The following is a 23100-nucleotide window of genomic DNA, read 5'->3' as shown; positions in this document are numbered from 1 at the left end:
TTATGAAGGAGATAGTTCTCAGATCAGCATACCTTCCATATGATAATCCCGAACAACCATCAAGGGAGTTAGAACAGTTAGTGAGAGATTGCATGAAAAATGAACTGCAATTAATCATTGGCTATGATATGAATGCTTACCATCTAACCTAAGGCAGTACAAATACCAAACTGTTAAAAAATGTCATGCTTTAGATGACGTGTCTTGTTCAAACCATCGAGTCAGACAATGAGCATATCAAGGAAACTTATCGTAATCCTCGTAAAACAAATTGGGAAGCATATCAAGCAGACCTGGAATATCATTTAGGTAAGATTAAAGGGACGATAAGGTATACATTGAACGTAGACATGGTCGCCGTACAATTTCATTGTCATGTTAGCGCTTAAAGATAACTGTCTTTAAGCGCTGTGAGGAATTTCAACGGGAAAGTACCCTGGTGGAATAACAATCTTGCAAATTAAAGGACAGAAGTTAAAATTGTCTAAAAAGTTTGATGAAAAGTTCTGAGAAAATTAAATTTTTGGTTGAAAAATTTTGAAATTTTTTAAAAATGTTTCGTAAATTTTTGGACAGGAAAAGAGTATAAAAAAATTATGTGACGGTTTTTCGTAGTGTTGGAACAAACCTATTTTTAATTCAAAGTTATAAAATTTTATTTACATGTAATAAAAAAAATAAATACTTTGAATATTGTAAATATACCTTTTTAAGTTTTAAAATTAAAAAAAAGAAGACAGTTTGCAAATCAATGACATCGAAATTTAATTACACGTAGATGCGTAAGTTAAATAAATTGCTCCTTTCGTACTCCTCTCCCACTTAACCATAACTACATCTTTCATGATGGTTTTAAGCCGACTGCCACGGTTTGAGTTTATGCAGTCACAACCGCGACCAAATCGCTCATTTGAACTGTCCTTCTATATGCGTCTATATTCTTTGGTAGAATGTTGCGCATATCATGGACCGCCCATCGCACAAATAACTCAATTCTAGCAGAACTTAAATCAATGTCAATCTTATGTCAATAACATAAAAAGTAGAGTCATCACAACTACCAACCAAAATATACTGAGATATTTTGGACATATAACTAGAAGAAGAGAAGACATGGAGCAAATGATAGTTGAAGGTAACGTAGCGGGTAAAAGATCCAGAGGAAGATCTCCAGTACGATGGTCTGACCAAATAAAGGACATGACTGGTTACTCATTCTTCAAAGCAAAACAACACGCATAGGAGAGAGATAATTGGACAGAAATATTCAAACAAATTACATGACGTCACTACATCCTTACGAAGGAGAAAATATTGAGGAGGAGTAAGGTTATCTTAGCCTTATTAGTCAGGTATTATATATACATAGACATCTAATATAAGATAGAAGGTCACGTGGTCGAAAAATCCGGCCCATTAGACAGAGATGCAAGGACTGTTTTGCGACAGTGTTCTCTGTCGCACTGGGGGAACACCACTGTATTACAGCGGTCAGTCTATCTTGTATTATATGTCTATGATTATAATAGAATACAAATGGTTGTCAACTATATTAATTTTGTATAAATGGTGCGGACAACAACCCTGTCCAAACTTCATCCGGGATATGGTTGTTATGGAACTTCTCGGACAGTCACAATTGGCAAACGAGTAGTTTTTTTGTCTGGTTCTAGCAATGTGTATCTTGTGCATTTTGTCAAACAGAAATATCTGTTTGTTTAAACCATTTTTGATATAAATTATCCTTAGCTATATTTATTCTCTCATCCAATGCTAATACGTGTGTAACATCTTCTCCCAACTGTGTGCCTTCTTTAGCTGCTTTGTCAACTTATTCATTGTATGTGATACCTGAGTGTGCTTTTAGCCTAACAAAAAAGGATGGATATATGCGGAGTTGATTTGCAAATGTGATTGTAGACTATTTAAAACTGATCAGGAATCAGAAAAAATTATTGAGTATGTACTATTGTTCTCTATGATAAATACTTCTTCTTCGTCTAGCCATTCACGTCCACATCTGAACATAAGCCTCTTCAAGTCTTCCTTTCCATTGTTTTTTATTGTACGCTACGTGTAGCCAATTTTTCCCGGCAGTCCTTTTCAGATCATCTGTCCATCTCATAGGAGGTCTGCCTCTGGGTCTTTTGTGTTGGTATGGTCTCCAGGTTAAAATTGATCTGTGCCATTTGTTTAGATCGCTCCTAGCTACATGTCCAGCGTATTCCCATTTCAACTTTAATGATTTTTGCACCACATCGGTGACTTTGGTTTTCTGTCTTATCCATATGATAAATACTATAGCTTCCATAATGGCAAAAGCTTCTGCTGTAAAAATGGATGTTTTTTACTCAATTTAAATGTGCGCGGTACTTGCTGTGGGACAATAAAAGCCGTACAGGTGCCACCAGATTCTTTTGATGCATCTGTGTAAAAAACAGTATATATTTTGTATTTTTTAATATTAATATTTTGGCATATTATCTGCTGATAGGCCAGTCCATTGACGAAGGATTCGTAGTCACGAATATTTCTCTCTACTATTTTACAATCTTTGCCTCTATCTTTCTATTGAGTATTAAAAGCCAATATGAATGGCTTATAGATATATTAAGAATATATTTATAATGACAATAGTAATATTGGGATCTTTTCAAAACATATAAAACGAGAGATTTGAAGACTAAAATTCATCTCAAATAACAGACCAAAATCACATCGAAACTGTAAATATCCCAATCAAACGCGACCTATTCCAACTAGACTTTTTGAGTCCATATGATTCTGTCTAACGATGAACTCTTTCACCCAACTACTGAACTCCCCTTACTCTGGGTTTGTTAAGTTTAAGTACATATTCTCTAATAAAAATCCAGTTACATAGCACAGTTAAATAAGAATCAAAACTCACCTGGTCCCGTTATGTGTGCTAGGATGCTGCTGTGGGTGTGGATGCAATGTTGCATGCCTCCTCATATGAAGTTGAGAAGTATAGGTGGGATTCAACCTCGGTAAAGTACTGTGTCCTCCTATATTTGGAAGGGGATTCATAAAATGGTGAGGGAAAGAGTGTGAATGGGAGTGAGAGTGAGCGCTGGGCGATGCTCCCGGCTCTCTTCGTGGTGGTAAGGGTGGAGGGGAATTATCACGAGGAAGAGAGTTGTCACGAGGTGGGAGAATGGGAGCGTCTGGCGCCTGTCTCATCTAAAATAGAAAAAAACAATCTTTAGTACTTAATTATCTTTCGAATTTATTTTTATGTTACATATAGGGTCTTACATTTAATATTTGTTTTCCGTTCACAAATCTCTATTGACTTATGAACGCCAGACAAATCTGGCGAACAGAGAATTTTCCAATAATGCATATTTTGAAACCATCTCTTTTGTTTCCGATATTTTCATTGAAGTGTTATGAGCATATATTCTCCATATGACAATTTGGCAGGATGTTAGCTAAAAATATTTACTTTTTAATTCCAACAAACACCAGTTATAATCTTTCCAGTCGATAATTTTCTTTGTTTTCTTCGCTGTTGTGAAAGTATGAAAAATACACAATTTTTGCTAAGGAGCCCGCAATATGTAATAAATAAATAAATAAATAAATAAATATATATATATATATATATATATATATATATATATATATATATATATATATATATATATATATACACTCATGGACAAAAATATCGAATATTTTGGAATTTTCTATTTTTTCTTTTTTGAAAATAAATTCTGGTCAATCAAGTCGTTTATTATGAAAATAGTATATTTTAGCAATGTTTAATGAACAATTTTAAGTTTTTATGCGGAGAAAATTGCGAAAAAAAATAATGCTTAATGATAGGTAAAAAGGGTTTTTTTACTCTAAACTTAAATGCTAACTTAAATTGCTTAAACAACTCTTTTTAATTAAAACAAGTGTATGTTCAGTAACGAGTATTCCCTCTTTAGCTCTTATTACTGCTTGCATCCTTCTTGGCATACTTGCAAGTTAATTTTGGACATACCCTTGGGAAATTGCATTCCATTCTATTCAATCTGTCATATCCAATGTAACCAACATATGGCAAAACATGATCTTGCAGGATATTTTGAACGTAAGCGTCACCAGTCATCCGTCCAATCACTTTCACAAGTGCGGTGCGTCCCTCCCAACTAATACATCCCCAAAGCATTATGCCACTGCCTCCAAAACTAACAGTCGGGGCAAGATTGCAGGTGGCGAATCGTTCTCCAACTCTTCTGTAGACGTGGTTTCGACCATCTGGCTTATATAACATGATTCTGGTCTCATCAGTGAAAAGAACATTTTTCCAGTTGTCAATATTTCAATGAATGTCTTCTTGCAAATTCTAAACGACGAGCTTTATGATTTTGGAGAAGACGTTGAACTTCTGCAGGGCGTCTAGGCTTTAAGTTTGCTTCTTTTAAGCTTCGTCTAACTGTTTTTGAACTCACAGTAACTTGTCTGACATTTAGTAGCTCATTTCTGAAGTGCATCGATGTCAATGAGCGATTTCTAAAATATTTGAAACTGTAGATTAACTTCTCCTGAGAAAATTACAGTCTGTGTTGCTTGAGCTTCATCGCAGTGTCGAATTGGTGGTATATTTGTTTTAAACTTGCTTGAATAAAAACAATATTTAATTAAACTTAATACATTAAACTAAAAATAACCGAATTACTATGATTGATGGATTCGACCGTTACTTGATGGAAATTCATTTTATGTAACAATAAAACACTGAAAACTTTGTTTTCAACACTTCCACAAAATTTATTTTAAATTCTTATCACTACAGCTGTTTCGGCTGATTGCCTTTCTCAAGTGATCTGTTTTTGGCATGGGTTTACGCTTTATAGTCTCTAATGAAATATGTTGAGGAGGGGAGAACTGTTTGTCTCAAGCTGGTCATTCAGAATTATATCTGTGTTTTTTAATTTGTTGATTTCCATAGATTCTAACAAAGATAGCTTAAGGACTTTCGTCATTAAAAGAATGATTATGATCTAGAAGGTGAAGTGCGTATGTAGAATCTGTTTTTCTATTATTGAAAGCCCTTTTATGTTCTGCTATTCGTTTATTAAAATTTCTACCCACTTGACCAATGTAAGTTTTTGGGCAGTCGCCACATTTAAGTTTGTACACACCACTGTGTAAGTGTTTTTTATGTTGGCTCTTGTTGTTTTTAATATATTTGCCTAGGTTATTTGTTCTGAAAGCTGGTGTTATTCCTTTCTTTTTAATGTGTTTGGCTATTTTTGTTGATATTTTGCCTGTATATGTAATCGAGCAGAAGGTACTGGTTTTTTTTTCTGGTGGTGGAAATACTAAGTTCAGGGCTTTCTTGTGTAGTTTTTGATTTAACATTTTATTAATTGTTTGTTCGTTGTATCCATTGTTTACTGCTATTTGCTTAATGATATTTAATTCTGTCTCAAAATTATATTTTGACATCGGAATTTCTGTTAATCTATGTAACATACTATGATAGGCTACCAGTTTATGTTGTGTGGGATGGGATGATGAATTGTGAATAGTCGTGTCAGTATGGGTAGGTTTATGAAATATGGAGAAGTCATGTTTGTTTTTAAGTCTGATAATTTTTAAATCTAAAAAATTTATGGATTGATTTTGTTTTGTTTCTATTGTAAATTCAATATGACTATGAAGAGAATTAATATACGATAAAAATTGGTCGAGTTGCCTGTTAGTTCCTGTGAAACATACCAGTACGTCGTCTACGTATCTCTGTTTTACATTACTATGGTTTTTCCGTTACGTGAAGAAGGTTTTTTATGATAAAATGTACGATTGACACTAAACGTCAAAATATTTCAAACCAATCAAATACATCAGCCTACTGTATGAGTAAAATCAATAATCTAATAATAATCTAAAATTATTTTGAAATATTAGTGATTACAAAAAAGAATTGAAAAATTCCAAAATATTTGATATTTTTGTCCATGAGTTTATATATTGAGTTCTTAATGCAAAATGTGTAGTATCCTTTATTCTAGTATGCCCATAATCTACAAAAACTGTAGTGTGCGTCCACGTTTATCAAATTTGATAACAAAATAATTTCATTTTTACTTTCATCATCTCTGGACTAGGTCAACTCCCTCGTATCTGAAAATATTATTTTCTATTTCTAGACTTACCTGTTGTGGCGAACTAATCTCAGGGCTATCCCTTCTCCTCCTTGGTGGCAAAGGTGGGGGTGGCGGTGGAGGTGTAGGAGGTAAACGAGGACTGATGGGTTCGGTGGGAAGATGAGGTCCGGGAGAGACGGGACTATGAGGCCCGGGACTGTTCGGTCCACCAGTTGAACTCTGGCTGTTGTGACTGTATCTCTGTGGTCTATAACAAAAAAGGTTAAGTTCACAATAGGATTTTAGAAGGTTCTTTATTTGGAGTTGAGTAGAATTTCGATAAGGATATGCCAATATAACAAACAATAAAACGGTACTTACATTGATGGTGGTATAGGTTCTGTCCTAGACGGTCTGAAAGACGTGGTAGAAATAATGGAACTAACGCTTGAACTCCTCGTGTGATGGAACCAATTCATAATAGGATTGGACGCAGCTGGAGAAACTGGACTTAAAGTAGGACTGTTCTGACCAGTTCCCAACTGTACCTGAAACAATTATTTATGACTCAAGACTGATCTGCTAAACAAGGAATAGTAAATAGATTTATACATAAAATAGTGATACTTACCGGTGCAAAAACACTAAAATCATTGTCAGACCTGGAAGAATCTTCGCTCTTGGAATCATCACTTTTTATCGTAGAATTCAAGGTCTGACTGATAGTATTCGCAACGGCACTAGGCACACTCTTTGCAGTCTTTACGGTTTTGATACCAGGACTCTTCAGATTCAAATGCGGCCATTTCCTAGGGAACTTCGGAGGTATCTTGCTGCCTCTCGGTTCGATTTCCAAAGATTTTTGATACAAATAATTACTGATTTCCGTATCGTTCATTTCCCCGAATGGATTTAACGTTTCTAGAAAATGCTGGAAACATATATAGAATATAAATATGCTATTATAACTACGAAGCAAAGTTTTACTGATTTAATCAGATACAATAACAGGAGAAAGTCGGATCTAATCCTGCAAAATGAATAGGAATAAATATGATCAACCAAAGTGGTACCACTAACTGATACCCCTCTTAAAATTCTTTTAGAATATGAAAGTCACGGTTTACTATTAATTAGTCCTTGGATTATGAATAAAACATTTACTTTGAATTGGGTAAAAACTTTCATTGACTTGTCTAACTACGTATACCCAGCCCACTGGTTGTTTGTATAAGTATTATATTATTCACGAATTATTTTATATATTACATCTCTTTTCTACGCAGAATCTAAAACAAACACAGCAATATGACGAAGACGATGATTGATTCACAAAGTCTTTATAATGTTAATACGTTGGCGAGTTGAGGAAGTACTGTGAAATTTGTCTGTTTTAGTATATGAATGATATCTTTCAAGTGATACCAATGAAATAGTTCTATCGAATAAATTAATCATATATACAGGTATATAAAACTCTGTTAATTTTTCAGTTAATTTTTTAAAGGCATTATTTTATTTTTTGTTAAAAATTTTAATTTTAGTGAAGTAGTTTTGTATCTCGGTAAGTCCAGGTTTTTTAACTCCGCCTACAGGATCATTGACATACTACCTCAATGATCTTGTTGCCGGTCCTAAGCCCGGAAAAAGAAGGAAGGTTCTTGGTTTAGATTAGCACTTTAGCCAAGTTAAAAAAACCTTGTCTTTTTTGAAAATTTTTTTTTTGTTTTCGGTACAGACTATTTATGACTTATTTCAAAAATTTGCGACTCTCAGATCAATGATGTTGCTAAAACATTTTAAAGTGAAGAAGTTGCGTGACCAGCGAAAGGTTCTAGTAGTTTTAAAAAGATCAAGAAAGATCTAATCGAGAATGGAGACAACATAACGACAGTCAAATTCCAGTCAGCAGATGAGTACTTGAGCAGCAGATGAGTACTGATGAAAATAATCAGGGAAATGTCCCGTAAAATTGATGAAACTTCTTGTCAAACCAATGAGAAATTAGAAATTTTTAGAAATTGTAATTAGAAATTCAAAAGTGTTTACAGTAAAGTCGAGGAATGAATTAAAAAAAGTAAAAACGTTTTCTGGATCAAAATCGAAAGATCAAAACATAAATATGTAAAATTTATTTCTCATTACAATCAATTGTGGTTAAGTTTCATATAATAATGCCAAACCAAAACAATTACTTTCTACAACTGCTGTTAATACATTTATTTAATTTTAATTTTCTAAATTTCTTTACCTCAGCAATATTGTTTATACAGGTACAATTAGAAATTACGGTCACAGTATTTTCAAAATTTTGTAAAATCCTTTGAATTGTTGAATGACTTGGAATTGGTTTATTGCGATATCTTACGCTAAATAAAGAACTGACAATTCGTGCACTATTGCGTGAATAAAACATTTTTACTATCGCGACTTTCTCCTCAACTGAATACATTTTTAATAAACTTTATTGTTTTTTAAACAATAAATCACAAATAAATATTTTGGTAATTCAAATATTGTCAAATATCAGAAACATCAATATGACCAAACGCAACATGTTATACACATTCTTGCACAGCGTGTGGCCTGAAAAATGTATTATATTCTTGCAAAATTTTGGAATGCGTTTAATTCGTAGAACAATCTTAACATTTGTTTTCGATACATATTTCAGTCCTCACAAATAGTTTTTCTTGACTTTTGGTATAAAATAATTAGGGAAGCAGGAATTCAACAATTTAGAATGTTCCACTGGGTTTCCTATGGCCCGTTTGACGATTCACCACCCTGTATATATATATATATATATATATATATATATATATATATATATATATATATATAAAACACTAAATTAAACGTTAATGTTTGTTTAATTTAAAAAAATGTTACCCTGTATTTGTTTGCGGTGTGAATTAAGAACTAGGAAGAAATAAAGAAATTGGAGTTATTTGCAGAACTTTTATAAGCATCCTAATGAATGAATTGAAATTTATAAATAGATAAATCGGATGAGTTTTAGCGCTTTAATTGATTGGATCAGTTTTCCTGTTTTAAGCAATAAAAATAAATACTGCCAAATTCCTAAATATATGCCGCATAAAGAACTTGTGTGTGTGTGTTTTTTTTTAAATACGTATTTGCGCTGTCGACGTCGTTTTTGGACAACATGTTTTCAAGTTTTCAAAATCAAAAATAAATTATTCAAAAACTACAATAAATTAAAAAAAACTTCAACGTTTTGGTTATCCGCGATATCTTACGGATAAGTGAAGATAATTAAAAAGTAATTTGAAGGTAGAAGAAATAAATATTGATAGAAGAATGAAGAATTGATATGATGTATTGATATGACCAACTTACCCTAATACTTGGCTCAACACTAAAACAGTACGGTTGGTTCTGATACTGTTGGATCTCTCCGGTGATCTCCGCCACTTTCCTCCTTTTGAAAAAATTGATGAGCTGAGTGTTGGGAAGGAAGTCCGGATTACCTTCTTCAATGTGTAAGATGTTCGTAAGATACATGCCTAGGAATGGAACGCAAGGGGGATTAATGGATCTCAATTTCTCCTGGTACTTTTTGAAACGATCGTCGCTTTTCCTGCTGTCTTCGAGTGCCTTCCGATTTGGCACAGTCAACGCCTATTGGAAACAATAATAACTAATTACAAATTCAATAAATAAAGATAAATAGAAAATACGAAAGTTGTTCTGTTGATGACGAAAGTAAACTCGATGACAATCATTAACACAAATAGACACTTCGTTTCCTAAATTGTAGGGTCTAATTAGTAAAATAAACACTTTTATTTTACTATTTTCAAAAAATTTGACCTTATTAATCAACATAGTCTCCTTCCCGATTGATACACCGACTCCAACCTTTCTCTAATAATTTAGATGCCTTTTATGTGTAAAATGATTTCTGTTTGACCTTAACATACGTCTCAAGTTTCATTTGATCCAAATCAAATTCATTTGAACGAAATCGCTTACCCAGGAAAATTCTTTGAGGTCTCCAGATAACCTTTGTGGATTGTCTTGATGAAGGAGTACTTTTTATGTATGATTTTTTTTTCGCAATTGCTTCCTTCAAATACATTTGATTTTTTCTGAGAGAAAAAAAACCAAAAAACCAAATGTATGACAAAATCTAAATACCCACTACGATGTAAAATCGAAATTGATGGGAAAATAATAAAGAAGGAAGCAAGGTTTAGATATCTGGGAATAGATATAACTAGATACGGACATGTTGAAGAAGTACGATAACAAAGCTTAAAAGCAAGTAAAGCGGCGGGATCTCTTAATGACACAATCTGGAAGAACAAACACCTAAGACAAGACACAAAAATAAAAATCTATAAAGCAGCAATTAGACCTATATTAACATACACGGGGGAGACAAGACCTGGCACATCTAAAACGAGACGACTACTAGAAACAACAGAGATAAAAATACTTGGACGAATATCAGGGAAAAGTTTGTTGGGTAGGGAGAGAAGCGAAAACAGGAAAAGAGCTTCCAATATATAAGACATAAATGGATGGGTGACAAAACGGAAACAGGAGTGGAACGAACACATTAGTAGAATGGCAGAGGATAGGATAATACGAATATCACGAGATAAGCCACCAAATGGACGAAGAAGTATTGACAGACCAAGAAAAAGATGGTGCGATAATTTAAATAATTTAGGAGGCTAATATTGAAGAAAAAACAGGCTTTAAATCCTACATACAAGAAGTAAGAAGAAGCTTCCTTCAAACGCAGCAACTTGCGTCTTGGGGCTCTTTAGACGGCGTTCACCTGCTTTTGTTCACTCAACTGACTATCGAACTGATTTGGAAGGAAACTGAAAGGAAAAGGTGTATCTATCCTTCATGTAATATCACATACCGAGGCAAAAATTCCTGATTATGGTGCTAAAAAAGTTGCAAATAATGATCTAACTTATCAACGCATTGTTTTTAATCGACTGTGGGCAAACGCATCCCCTAATTTGAACGTAGTTTTTTTAATAAAATGGCAAATGTTCACGTAAAAAGGTAAATAGACTGCTTTTTGATATCTATAGCCATTGCTTTACGACACCACTTAAATTTAACACGGAACAAATGGATTTTGCAAATAATTGTGTTGTTTTCTGAAATAACCGCCGAATTTGGACAATCAAAGCATGTAACATCATTTGTATCTATATGGTCATAAGTAAAGTCCGCATATCACCTCTTAAACGTTATTTCTGACACAATGGAGTCCAAACAACATTTATAAAACAATCACTTTGATTGAACAATAATTTTGCGATCACAACAACTCTAACTTATTTATGGTCACACACACACCAGCGCACACACGCACGCATCCAGATACCTACCAAAGATTTTCAGAACAGTTTGTTACCAGATTAATATTAACGTACAAAAAATATGTTTTAATAATACTTACATTGAAAGTGCAATGCAGCCTATACACCGAAGCCGATCCAAGTGCGGATACTATCGCAAGAACTCCATTGAAGTTGTTGATATCGTTCAGGCAAATCATGATTTCGATTACCCTGTTTACTATTGCGACTCTTTCTTCGAAATTTTCCGCTTCAACTATGTTCTTTTCAAGCCAACGCGTAAACTAAAAGAGCAAAATAAGACATACTACACGATGAAAAAAATTATATACGATTATTCTGGTATACCAGTAAATATTAGCGGCTAAAACGAAAGAAAATTTTTCCTCCCGATAGCATTACTAGCCCCGCCCACTGACGTCACTGCTGGGCTGGCATCTGACACGTAGGCGATGAGGTCAAGCAGTACATGATTTTTGACGAATAAAAAAATAATTGTAAATACACTGCGTTCCAAAATTAACGTATAATTTTAAAAACCCCTGGTAAATCAAATAATTTTAATGTTTCGATTTTTGTGCTAATATATTATTGTTACCCTCGGTATATTGTAAAATTTATCGAAAGAATGGTAAAAAACGATGATGTTTTTACCATTTTTTGCAAAAAAATTTAAAAAATGCTAATTGTGCTTCATTTTATTTCGAATTTAGTTGAGTTGGATTACGTTGTGCTGAACGTTTAAAGGGGTGTTTCAGTTTATTAAGTGTTTTTTCTTTGAAATGACCCACTAACAGCAAGAAAATCGAAATTTGTCAGAAAGTGACTGTTCTAGAATCGTTACTCTTCGCGAAGAAGGATACACTCAAGTAGAACTCGCTGAACGTTTTAACGTCACCCAGTCAACCATTTCAAGAGTGTTAACACGTTTTTCTGTTACTGGAAATAACTCGAGAAGACCCGGTCACGGCCGTAGAAGGGTTACAACTCCTAATCAAGACCGGTTTTTGACACTTCGCACACTGAGACAAAGGTTTGTTACCAGTACTTTCTACAAAATGAATTTTTTCATCGTTATAACTTTAGAATCAGCCAAAATACGATTAGAAGACTTGCCGAAAACGACCTACACCCTGGAAGGGCACCAATTGGCCCATTATTGACCAGAGACCATAGAAGGCAAATATTTCATTTTGCCCGTGAACATGTTGATTGGAATAACGACGATTGGGGAAGAATATTGTTCACCGATGAATCCAGGTACTGTCTTTTTTCTGACGACATGAGAAACCGAGTGTATAGAAGGTCTGAGGAACGCTACGCACAGTGTAACACCTTAGGGACTGTACAGTATGGCAGCGGCTCGGTAATGGTGTGGGGTGGGATTAATTTAGAGGCTCGTACGGAATTAGTTAGAATAGATCGCGGTCGGCTTACATCGCAGAGGTATCTAACAGACATTTTAGAAGAGCATGTCGTGCCATTTGCACCATTTATTGGGGATAATTTCATGCTTATGCAAGATAATGCCAGGGACACACGGCAAGAATTGTGCAGCAGGATCTTCAGGAGATTGGAATTCCTGCCATGGATTGGCCTACGAGAATTCCTGACCTCAACCCAATAGAACATGTTTGGGACATCATAGGCAGAGACTACGACAACTACCTAATGCACCAAACACATTAGAAAAACTGTTTTTGCGGTTGGTTGAAATTTGGGATCAAATTGATCAAGAAGAAATCAGAACGATTATTCTCAGTATGACAGGTCGTTGTCAAGCAGTAATAAATGCCAGAGGAGGCAATACTCGATACTAATACACGTTACTAGTATTTTCTTCAACTTTAAAAATTTCAATTTTGTCATTAATTTATAATGTTAGTTTGTTTAGATCAGTGGTTTGTTTTGATGTTTAGATTTATGATGTTATATTGTTAATTTCAATACATTTTTTGTAAAAAAAGAAAAGTTTTTTATTTAAGATGTTCTAAAACAACTATAAAGCAGAAAACAACAAACAAAATTTTTTTCATTACAACTCAAAATAAGAATTTTAAATTATGCGTTAATTTTGGAGCGCAATGTATTAGTAAATATTGTTGGTGATAACAGAAAAACGTATAAGTATCTTCAGAAGGTAACTGTTGAACAGTTATAGCTATTGAGATCGAACAGTTTCACATGGGTTAGCGACCCCATCCCTATTTTTACCCATTTTATTTTATTTGAGAATGATCATTTTTAATGTGAAAAAGGTCAAAATAATACTAAGAACAACCGAAATGAGGCGCTAAGACTTATAACGTGGGTCATGATAAATGACATAAATAAACCAGTCCAGTATAGATATGCGCAAAAATATCTTAAATCGGTTGTTTTTAGTTAGATGGAACTTGGATTTTTGTAGAAATGTAGCAGAAGGTTGTTTAAAACTAAAATTTGGATATGTTCCAGTTGAAAAAAGTGTGGAAAATTTTGAACGAAAAATCGATGATTTACACATTTACCTATTTACCATTTACCTATTTTACAACTTTTTATTCTGAATTATTTATACTAAATATCTCGGAAAGAATATATACGGGAAAAATGTATATAAATAGAATTGTTTGCAATTAAATTTAAAAACAAAAGTTCTTGTGTAATAAATAAAATTTTCAAGCGTGTAGTAAAAATAACGTTTTGGAAATTGGCTTATAACAAATACAATTTGGTATAAACAATTTGGAGTTATCTCTCAATGGTATAAGAAAAACGCAATATCTTATTTCTGTTGACAATAATTTTGCAATCCAACTATGTCGTTTAAAACGTTTAAAAAAATCGATTTTTTATCAATATTTGCATGTCAAAATTAACTAAAAAGTGGTTAATTGTTTTGTAGGGGCGCTTTTTTTTTAAGTAATCAAGTTGGAATTTTTTCAGATGACCCAATCCTGAGAATTATCAAAGGACACCTTTTTTGAGACATTAACTGAGGCGCCCTCTTTTCAATTCATGGGAAATAAAGAAAAATTTTTTGGTTTAATTCAAAGATAAAATAATATTTAAAAATCATGTTAAATTCTAATATTTCGTGTTCGTATCTCATAAAGGAACTAAGAAATGTTTGTTGAAAATATGATTTTTTTAGCCTTCTAATCTGCACTAGTTTCTTAAGGGATTTTGAGAAGAAAGAAAAAACGCACTATACCATTCTATAGAACAATAAAGTCTGTGTTAGTTACTACCTTCAATGGAAATTAACCACAATTTTACAATTTTAATTGAAAATATGTTTATTTTGACGTTTCAATTTTCACTTTGGTGGTTTCATATAGTATGGAATATATTTCAGCCAATAGACCTTATTTAACCAAAGAAAACATATTGTTACGATAATTATTTCGTATAAAACTGTAAATATATTATGACTAATATCTGTTCTGTTCTAGTTATTTCGGCGCTCAGTTGAAAAACTAGCTTCAGCCGAAGACCGCCTTCTAGTGCTTTCGCCAAAATACCAGTCTATTCGATGGAGTTCCCGTTATTCTTGTCAACACCGCCAACAACCGGTTTTCCCCAATGTTCGAGTCAATTCATGTCTGCTCTAGGGGATTCCGAAACTAACGGAGTTTTATATTTAAAGAGGAATTTTGTTGGGAAGAAAACAGTTATTATCTGAAGATCGCGCGCCGCGTTTAAATTGTAACGCACGAATTATAATAAATTATATAAGTGTAATTAAAATAAATTAGTACAAATAAAGACTTTAATAAACTTTTAAGTGTTATAAATAGAACCTTTAATATATAAATTAAAATTAATGAAAAAACGTAACAATATTACAGTAAACTCTCGTAAGTTCGACCACCTCGGGACTGGATCCTAGACCGAACTTAAAAGTGGCCGAAGGCCGAACTAACCAATGCCTATCAAAAAAATGCCCATTTATTGTTTGTAAGAATCTAGCAAGAACAAAACACTTTCTCCTTAGGTACAATACAACACAGAGGAATACTCTGACATATATTTAATACATATGAAAAGACAGAAGGTTACACAAATACTACCAAACAATACTTATAGAACTCTAGACCTAATCGAATTTTAAAATATGTATTACTGTACATTGATGGTTTGGCTTCTTAAACACTTAAAAAAATAAGTTATTTTTTTCAAAATTTTTATTTCTAATGATTTTTTATGTACAAAGTCACGCCACTTTTTAATAATCACTAGCGGACCAACTCGACATCGAGTTTTTTAAATGAAATTTTTATTTTGCGAGAAAAATTAAGAGATCAATACAAACAATATAAGCAAGAATATACATAACATTCATCAATAATAATGCAAGTAAAAAAAAAGTGATTATGGAAGTCGACCTCAAAACCGGAATGCAATTTTTAGTTCATCAAATGTCGACATGGATATCATTTAGCAGTTAATTTTGCATGCTGATCACGAATCCGATGTCAGATTTGCTCTATCTTGACGTTTTATGCGCGTTTCGGGTTACTTCCGGTGTCGGATCGCAACCGGAAGTACATATTTAGATTCGTATATACATTGTGGGGTCTAAAACTTAAAGTAAATTTTAACTTCCGGTCATCTCAAAACCGGAAGTGAATTTTTGTACCAAAAGTATATCTTGACAATCTCATACGTAATACTAATAATATTCCGAAAAAATATTTTAATTATCTAATATGGTTTTTGAGTAAAGTGGTGGACAAGAAAAGGGTTTAGCGTTTTAGTATATAAGATTACATCGATGGCAGTTGCTTCTTTTTGCTGTTCGATGTAGGTAGCTGCCAGTGGCAAAGCTGCTTATCTTTATCTTCTTCACTCTAAGCAGCATCTCCGTCGTTATCCACATTTTCCTGGAGAACGACAAACTCGGCGATTTCGTCGTCGTTCAAAACCTCGTTGTGTAGCTTCTTTTCAAAGTTGATCCACTCCAAAACATCTTCTTCAACAATGGGACCACAGTTCGGTAGCTGCTCTATTGCTTCGTGCAATAGAGCTTGTCATCAGGTTCGTTATCAAGAATGTTGTTTCGCTCATCTGCTGTTGTGTTTGCTTGGTCAATATTATCTTATATATTTGGCCAAAGTTTTTTCCAAGACTTTAGAAACATCGACGGTGGGTATTTCGTCGTATGCCTTGGTCGAAATGTACACAACATCCTTGATATTAACTGACTTCGGCACTTTTAAGAGGTCTAAGTTGTCATCAGCTTCCAATTTGGAAAGAAATTCAGAAAGCAGTTTTCGGCGATACTTTCTCTTTAAGCACTCATTGACCCCTTGGTCCACTGGCTCTTGAAGACTGGTTACATTGGATGGCATTAACAACAGTTAAAATTCCTTTTTCATCATCACACTAAAGACCTTCCTGGTGAGTAGGCGCGTTGTCAAGAAGTGGAAGTGCTTTGACGGGCAGTTTTGATTGTGTCAAATGTTTTTTCACTTTTAGAACAAATTTGCACACAAACCATTCCCTGAACAAATATATGTCCACACATGCTGATTTCTAACTAACCGAGGCCGAACTTACGGGAGTCTACTGAAGGGGTTTGAAATATCCCAGAATTAATAACTATTAAGTTTATGTTGTTGGAAAAAGATAGTTAATTCTATTTTTTAAACACGTTCTAATTATATGTACATTACTTACATCCGTCGTATGTTTGATCATCTTCAACAAATTGGGACTAGTAGTTTCTTTATCTCTCTTCGTCCACACCGAACCGACCAATTCAGATGGTTTAATTGTCCTATACAAATCGAATTCGAGAATCGTAAGTTGCCTCGCCAATTCTACTGGGTGCAGAGTCAGAATGCCATACTCGTCCTCTGGACAGTTGATATGTCTTTCGATGGGAGGCGGTGGATCGTCAAAGGCAAATTTTATGTGCCTTTGGTTATCGTTTTCCATCTAAAAAAAAATAATATTTAATACAGCAATTTATGATTTTGATAGAATAGAATATTCTTTATTCACAAGAATCGGTTGACAAAGCCAACGTTTAAATTACTGCAAATAAAGTGAATAGTGTCAGTCAATTTATATCCCGTTCAAGAATGCTTTCATACCTTTACACTTGGCTAATAGATTGTTAATGATAACAGCAAATTAAATATTTAGATAGGATTCAACACAGCCTTAGGAATCCGGCCATTAAATTACATTTAAATAAAATCATTGTATCAGTGGAAAGAAATCACATGAAGCTTATAGGAAGGAGCATGAGAGGATCCGAAATGGATTCGGATCATTTTCTAGTAAAAGCTACTTAAAAAATGTTGGAAAAGGATAAAAAAACGAGAAAACTAAAGACAGTGAAAAAACGAAGATATGATATTGAAAAAACTATATGAAATAGAAACAAAAATAAAAAATATATAAATGAAACAAATGAAAAGCTATTTTCTCAAGAAGAGGGAGATAAAACTAGACAGAGAACAAATGAGGAAGAAAAGTTCAAAAGAAAATTTAAACATAACATCAAAAAATGACATCGTGACGTCTTGATTACATTAAGGGACTACCTAAGCTCTGACGTCACAATGGGCGGGACTTGGAAAACATTTCTAATTCCTGTGTATTTGTCCCATAAGAAGTTGGAAATATTATTTTTTTTTTAATTGTTTGAAGAGTACATACGAACTTGTGGTTATGAACATTCATTCTGTGCGATTGGTATTATTTGTTCGTGAATTTGTGAGGTAAGAAAGTTTTAAGACATTTACTCTTAATGTTCATGTTATTGATTGATTAAAACCTAAATTATTGTTTTCTTTATATCAAGGTATTTTGTTGTTGTTTTTAACAGAGTTATTTCAAAATTAATCCATAAATTATTGAATTTATTTACGAATTTAAAAAATATTTATATTAATGTTTTATTATTTTTTAGGTGCCGGTGATTTTATCCCGTAAAAGATACCTATTCGTTTTCTCGCAGTTTAAGTAGTTATTATTAGTTTGTTGTCATTACTGAAAAATTCACTAATACTGACAACTGATCACTAATCTTTAACACATGTTTACTAGCCATTATATGCACCGATAAAAAAAAATAAACTCAAAAACTATTACAACATTCAAAAAACATTTTTTGGTAGAAAGGTTTCCACAGAATGTTATATTACAACTAAAAGTCCTTATTCACTACTTAAACTATGAGAAAACGAATATCTTTAGTCTTTTACAGGATTAAATCACTGGCACCTAAAAAGAATAAAACATTAATTTAAATATTGGAATAACCCTTATAAAATTTAAATATTGGAATGTATATTGGAATAACCCTTATAAAAACAACAACAAAATGCCTTGAAATACAGTACAAAATAATTAGAGTTTTAATCAAACAATAACATAACCTTAAAACATAAACATTGGGAGTAAATATATATTTTAATACTTTGATATTCTGAACTCACAAATTCACGAACAACAAATGTTACTAATCGCACATAATGAATGTTCATAACCAAAAGTCCTTATTTACTCTTCAAACAATTAAAAACCCAATATATCCAACTTCTTATGGGACAAATACACAGGAATTAGAAATGTTTGGAAAGGTTTTCTAAGCCCTAAAAAATGTTAAATTAATGATTGTATACAATGCTTAAATAAATATTTAAAATACATTGTTTTTTACCAGCTCAAAAGTTATCTCTTTTTAGATTTATTTTACTTGAATTTATTTATTTATTTTATATCTTCATTTTATGTGAATTTTGTTGTGTTAATTTTTGTAGGTACACTTTTTCCAACTTTGTTTGATTAACATGTGTAACCTGCATCTAGTCTTATTATGTTTATTACAGTTTTAGTAATTTTGTATGAATAATACCCCCTATGGGGCTCAAAACTCTTCGATCTTAAATCCATCAATCTCCTCAACAGTAGTAAAAACAAAGTCATTAATTAATTCTGAAAACCATAGTTAACACTAAATAAACAGAATAATCAAGATGAAGGAGCCGTCAGGTATCTGTATTTTTACATCAAAATCCCATCTATTTGCGTATATGCTGTAACGATCCAAAAACTTATATATTTTTTTAAATTGGATTTAACTCAGAACGCAATAATTTTTATGCCACCCTGTATAACTTATCGCGTCTTAAAAAAAATGGTCTGGTCATTAAAATTGTTTGGTTTGATCGACTGTTGAAGGATGACGTAAAAGTCTAATTGAACCTTTTTTCTATCGATTGAATTTAATGGTACGATTGGCTCTGGCGTAATTTCGGCGCGAGACATGCGAAGCTATCGGCAAGTACGTTCTTGCTCATTGTTGTCCTTGTCATTCTGTTCTTAACCGCCGAACGAATCATATGTTGTGCTATTTGTGAAAATATCCGTCAGGTAAGCGTTGAAGATATTGTTTTGTCACTATAATTATGCTTTATATTTAATTTTATCTTTTACAAATTTAGTCTTCTTTTCTCCAATTCTAAGAGGCTATAAAAAAAGAAAGAATTCGGTGGCAAATTTTTTTCTTCTCTTCAATTTTATTTTTGTTTGTTTACTAGTGGGAATGTCGTATGGACCACCCCCACATCTCTTCCGACTCTCATCTCTCGTTCATTTTGTATGCCTCAAACACTGTCCATCGTTTGTTGCGTTACAATGCAATGAAATAATTTTGATTCTGATTACTACGGTTTAAATATTTATTTACTGTAGATGTTATTGGTCAACTTGTAAATTTGCGAAAATTGGAAAATCACGATCATAAAAGTATGCCCAGTATTCACAATCGTAAGACGTAAGTTTGACTCACGTGTCTCGGTTTAATTCCTTTAATAAGAATGATGAAAATATGCAAAGATCTTTAGGATATACTGTAGATTTTATTTTTGAATGACTTACCTTTCTTTGGACGATTTTAATGACACTATCCACCCACTTCCGCATACTTTTTCCATGTACGGAATCCAAAAAGTTTTGTAATTTCACTAAAAGCGCTGCATCCCTTTCGAAATCATAAAAATGGTGGTCTACCCAATGACGTAACACATTTAATACCCTAAAATAAAATAAAAAACTTAAAATATCCAATGTATTTTATAAAGAGACATGACTTCAACTTAAAATGTCCACAATTTAAATTGTAAAATAAAATATTTATTGTTGTTCCCAATCGGACACTGTTACCAAATTTCTTTGATGTTTTCTTCATCCGTTTCTTCCCATCCGTTGTAACACTCAATAAGTCTTAACTTGTTTGATCTGATGTGATGCAAAATTGCTTTAACGAGTTTCTGAGATAGGGTTCGCCACAATATTGCAGTATGAATTTTTGGATAACAACCATTCACGGTTTATGATTTTTTTGACTTTTTGTTGGTCAGTTTGTTTTTCTCATTTTCAACATTTCTGACATTCAAATCTTTATAGTTATGATAATCGCCCTAAAAGTTTGTCAAAACTAATGCCCTAGCATACCCCAATTTCCACAATCCCTAAAGGTAAAATAATAACCTAAAATGAATCAACATATACCAAAATACTGAACGATTATTAGAATGAAGTCGTATCATATTAACCACATTTGAACATTTTGACAAAAGAAATGGACTTACCTGAATTGCACCGGTTGACAATATTCCTTCCTATACTTTTTCCAATCTTCCCTTTGGCTACTTTTCTGCATTTTATCAGTATCACAACAGTCTTGTTCGTAGACTAGAGACGGGTCTGGTATTTGGAACCGTTCAATTAACAGATCTAGTAGTTCTGTGGGTGAACAGAAGCTCCTGTACGTCGTCAGAAAGGTCCTGACGAATTTTGGATCAGCATAAATATGGTAAGTCAGTCTTTCAACAAGTTTATATATAGTTGCGCCCTAAAAGTGATTTTTTATATGAAAAAAGATGCATACAGCAGAAATTATAAGACTTTTATTGGAAACATGAATTTAAAATGTTTTCTTTGGTGTATGTTTTAGTCAGTTTTATATTCTTTAATTTATTCATCTTGCAGTGGTAGGAGCACATTACAATTTAAAACATTATGATGGACGTTTTAACTTATTGGGTGTGCTTTGAAAGTCTTTGAAAGGACGTGGGATTACCAAATAATACGGTAACTTCCGTACCAAATAAAAATTCAATATGATTTGGTACAGCCAGCTCGCTTCACAATAATGACCAAATTCATCTTCGCACTGGTGACTGGAGTGGACCCTCGTCTCTAAACAGATCACTTGGATGCTGGCACACGACGCTATGACGTACGCTAATACCAGGACCGACAGCATGGGGAGTAAATGTTATGGACAGGTAAATGCTTTAATAACTGAATTATTTTTCAGGCCTGCTCCACAAAGCAAGAACACGCTCGTGAAAAAAGCACGGTTCATGAAAACCTACCATAGATATAGATTTTATCGATAAGCCATTACTGATGAAGAAGTGCTTACCGATGCGGGGACTTACCTTAATTGACCGGCCAAGTAGATAGTAACTACAGGAAAATCCCCTTGCGACCAGTGGTGGAACCGCGTGGACCGAAAGCTCAGCACGGCATAGAACAATTTAATTAACCACTTAGCGGGGTTAAGAGGTTATTTAGTCGCTAAAATGCGGACTCTTGTTATCACTCAGGATTCTTTAGTATGACGATGAGCTTAACTTCTTACACTTTACTTTCAGTATTGAAGAGGCATTGGCTTTTCACGATTTCCAAAACAAAGAAGCGTCCTTCAGTTGATCGCCACCCTCGGGGAAACTCAATTAGCGGCCCACAACCAACCAAAAATTTGTTAGAAAGACTCTTTTACCCATTACGGATATTCGATATGATGACGTTCAATGTATTGGGAGATCAAGGATAAAATGTGACCAGTGTAAACTCCTTCTATGTTAAACCCTAAGAGGAATTGTTTTAAAACATTTCATGTAAAATGATTAACATAATATTGTTTTGTATTCGTTTGTTTTATTCCATTGCGGTCTGATGGTGGCAATTGCCACACTCTCCCATTTTTATGTTTATTTTTTTGCCTTTGATATGGATTTATATCATCTAGAAGTCATACAAAACTGGAAACCATAAAAAATTATTGAATAAATTTGCACAAAAAAGCCCAGGTTCGAAAGGGTTAATATATATCCATCAAACTTGCGATGCATTTTCGTTGAGTCATCTTTTTAAACGCAAATATTTAATAGTCGCTCGACTTATAATTTTCAGAACAGGTTGCAATGGACTTGTCAAGATAAATAATTCTTCAGATATGAATGTGATCAACTCTCGTATGTAAAGTTTAATATTTGTCGATGGGCCTATTGATTTAATACAATCGTGTAATGCAAGTTGTGGGGGAAAATAATGCAAAAACTTACTTTAATTAGAGGAACTCCGCCATTTTCTCTCTGTTCGAGAATAATGTTATCTTTAGAATCGGGTTCGGCGAACTTATATAGTTCAGGAGGAGGAAGTTTCAGCGGGTGTTTCCTCTCGATGTCTGACAGGATACTATCTAACACTCTCTCCAACATAGACCTGCAACAAAATCATTACAAGTACAACTCTACGGATTGTGATCCGTGTATCATTAAAAAAGTGAACTCTTTCATATTAAAACCCTCCATTAGCTAATAGTACATCTATAAAGTATGTGAAAT

The 23100-nt window shown here is 33.3% G+C and overlaps 1 protein-coding gene across 1 annotated transcript in view; it reads right to left on the bottom strand.

Moving 5' to 3' along the window:
- Sos (Son of sevenless guanine nucleotide exchange factor) overlaps positions 1–23100 on the bottom strand; it is a 74862-nt gene that overhangs the window by 10514 nt on the left and 41248 nt on the right. Inside the window, exons 10-19 of the mRNA XM_072526955.1 lie at positions 22819–22978; positions 21055–21317; positions 20342–20498; positions 17126–17386; positions 11563–11745; positions 9471–9752; positions 6739–7038; positions 6489–6655; positions 6177–6375; positions 2912–3204 (exon numbers count right to left, since the gene is read on the bottom strand). Coding sequence (XP_072383056.1) covers positions 2912–3204; positions 6177–6375; positions 6489–6655; positions 6739–7038; positions 9471–9752; positions 11563–11745; positions 17126–17386; positions 20342–20498; positions 21055–21317; positions 22819–22978 — 2265 coding nt within the window. The remainder of the gene's footprint in view (positions 1–2911; positions 3205–6176; positions 6376–6488; positions 6656–6738; positions 7039–9470; positions 9753–11562; positions 11746–17125; positions 17387–20341; positions 20499–21054; positions 21318–22818; positions 22979–23100) is intronic.

This window comes from Diabrotica undecimpunctata, chromosome 3 (assembly GCF_040954645.1).
Source record: "Diabrotica undecimpunctata isolate CICGRU chromosome 3, icDiaUnde3, whole genome shotgun sequence".
NCBI lineage: Eukaryota > Metazoa > Arthropoda > Insecta > Coleoptera > Chrysomelidae > Diabrotica > Diabrotica undecimpunctata.
This window is presented reverse-complemented; position numbering and strand designations above follow the sequence as displayed.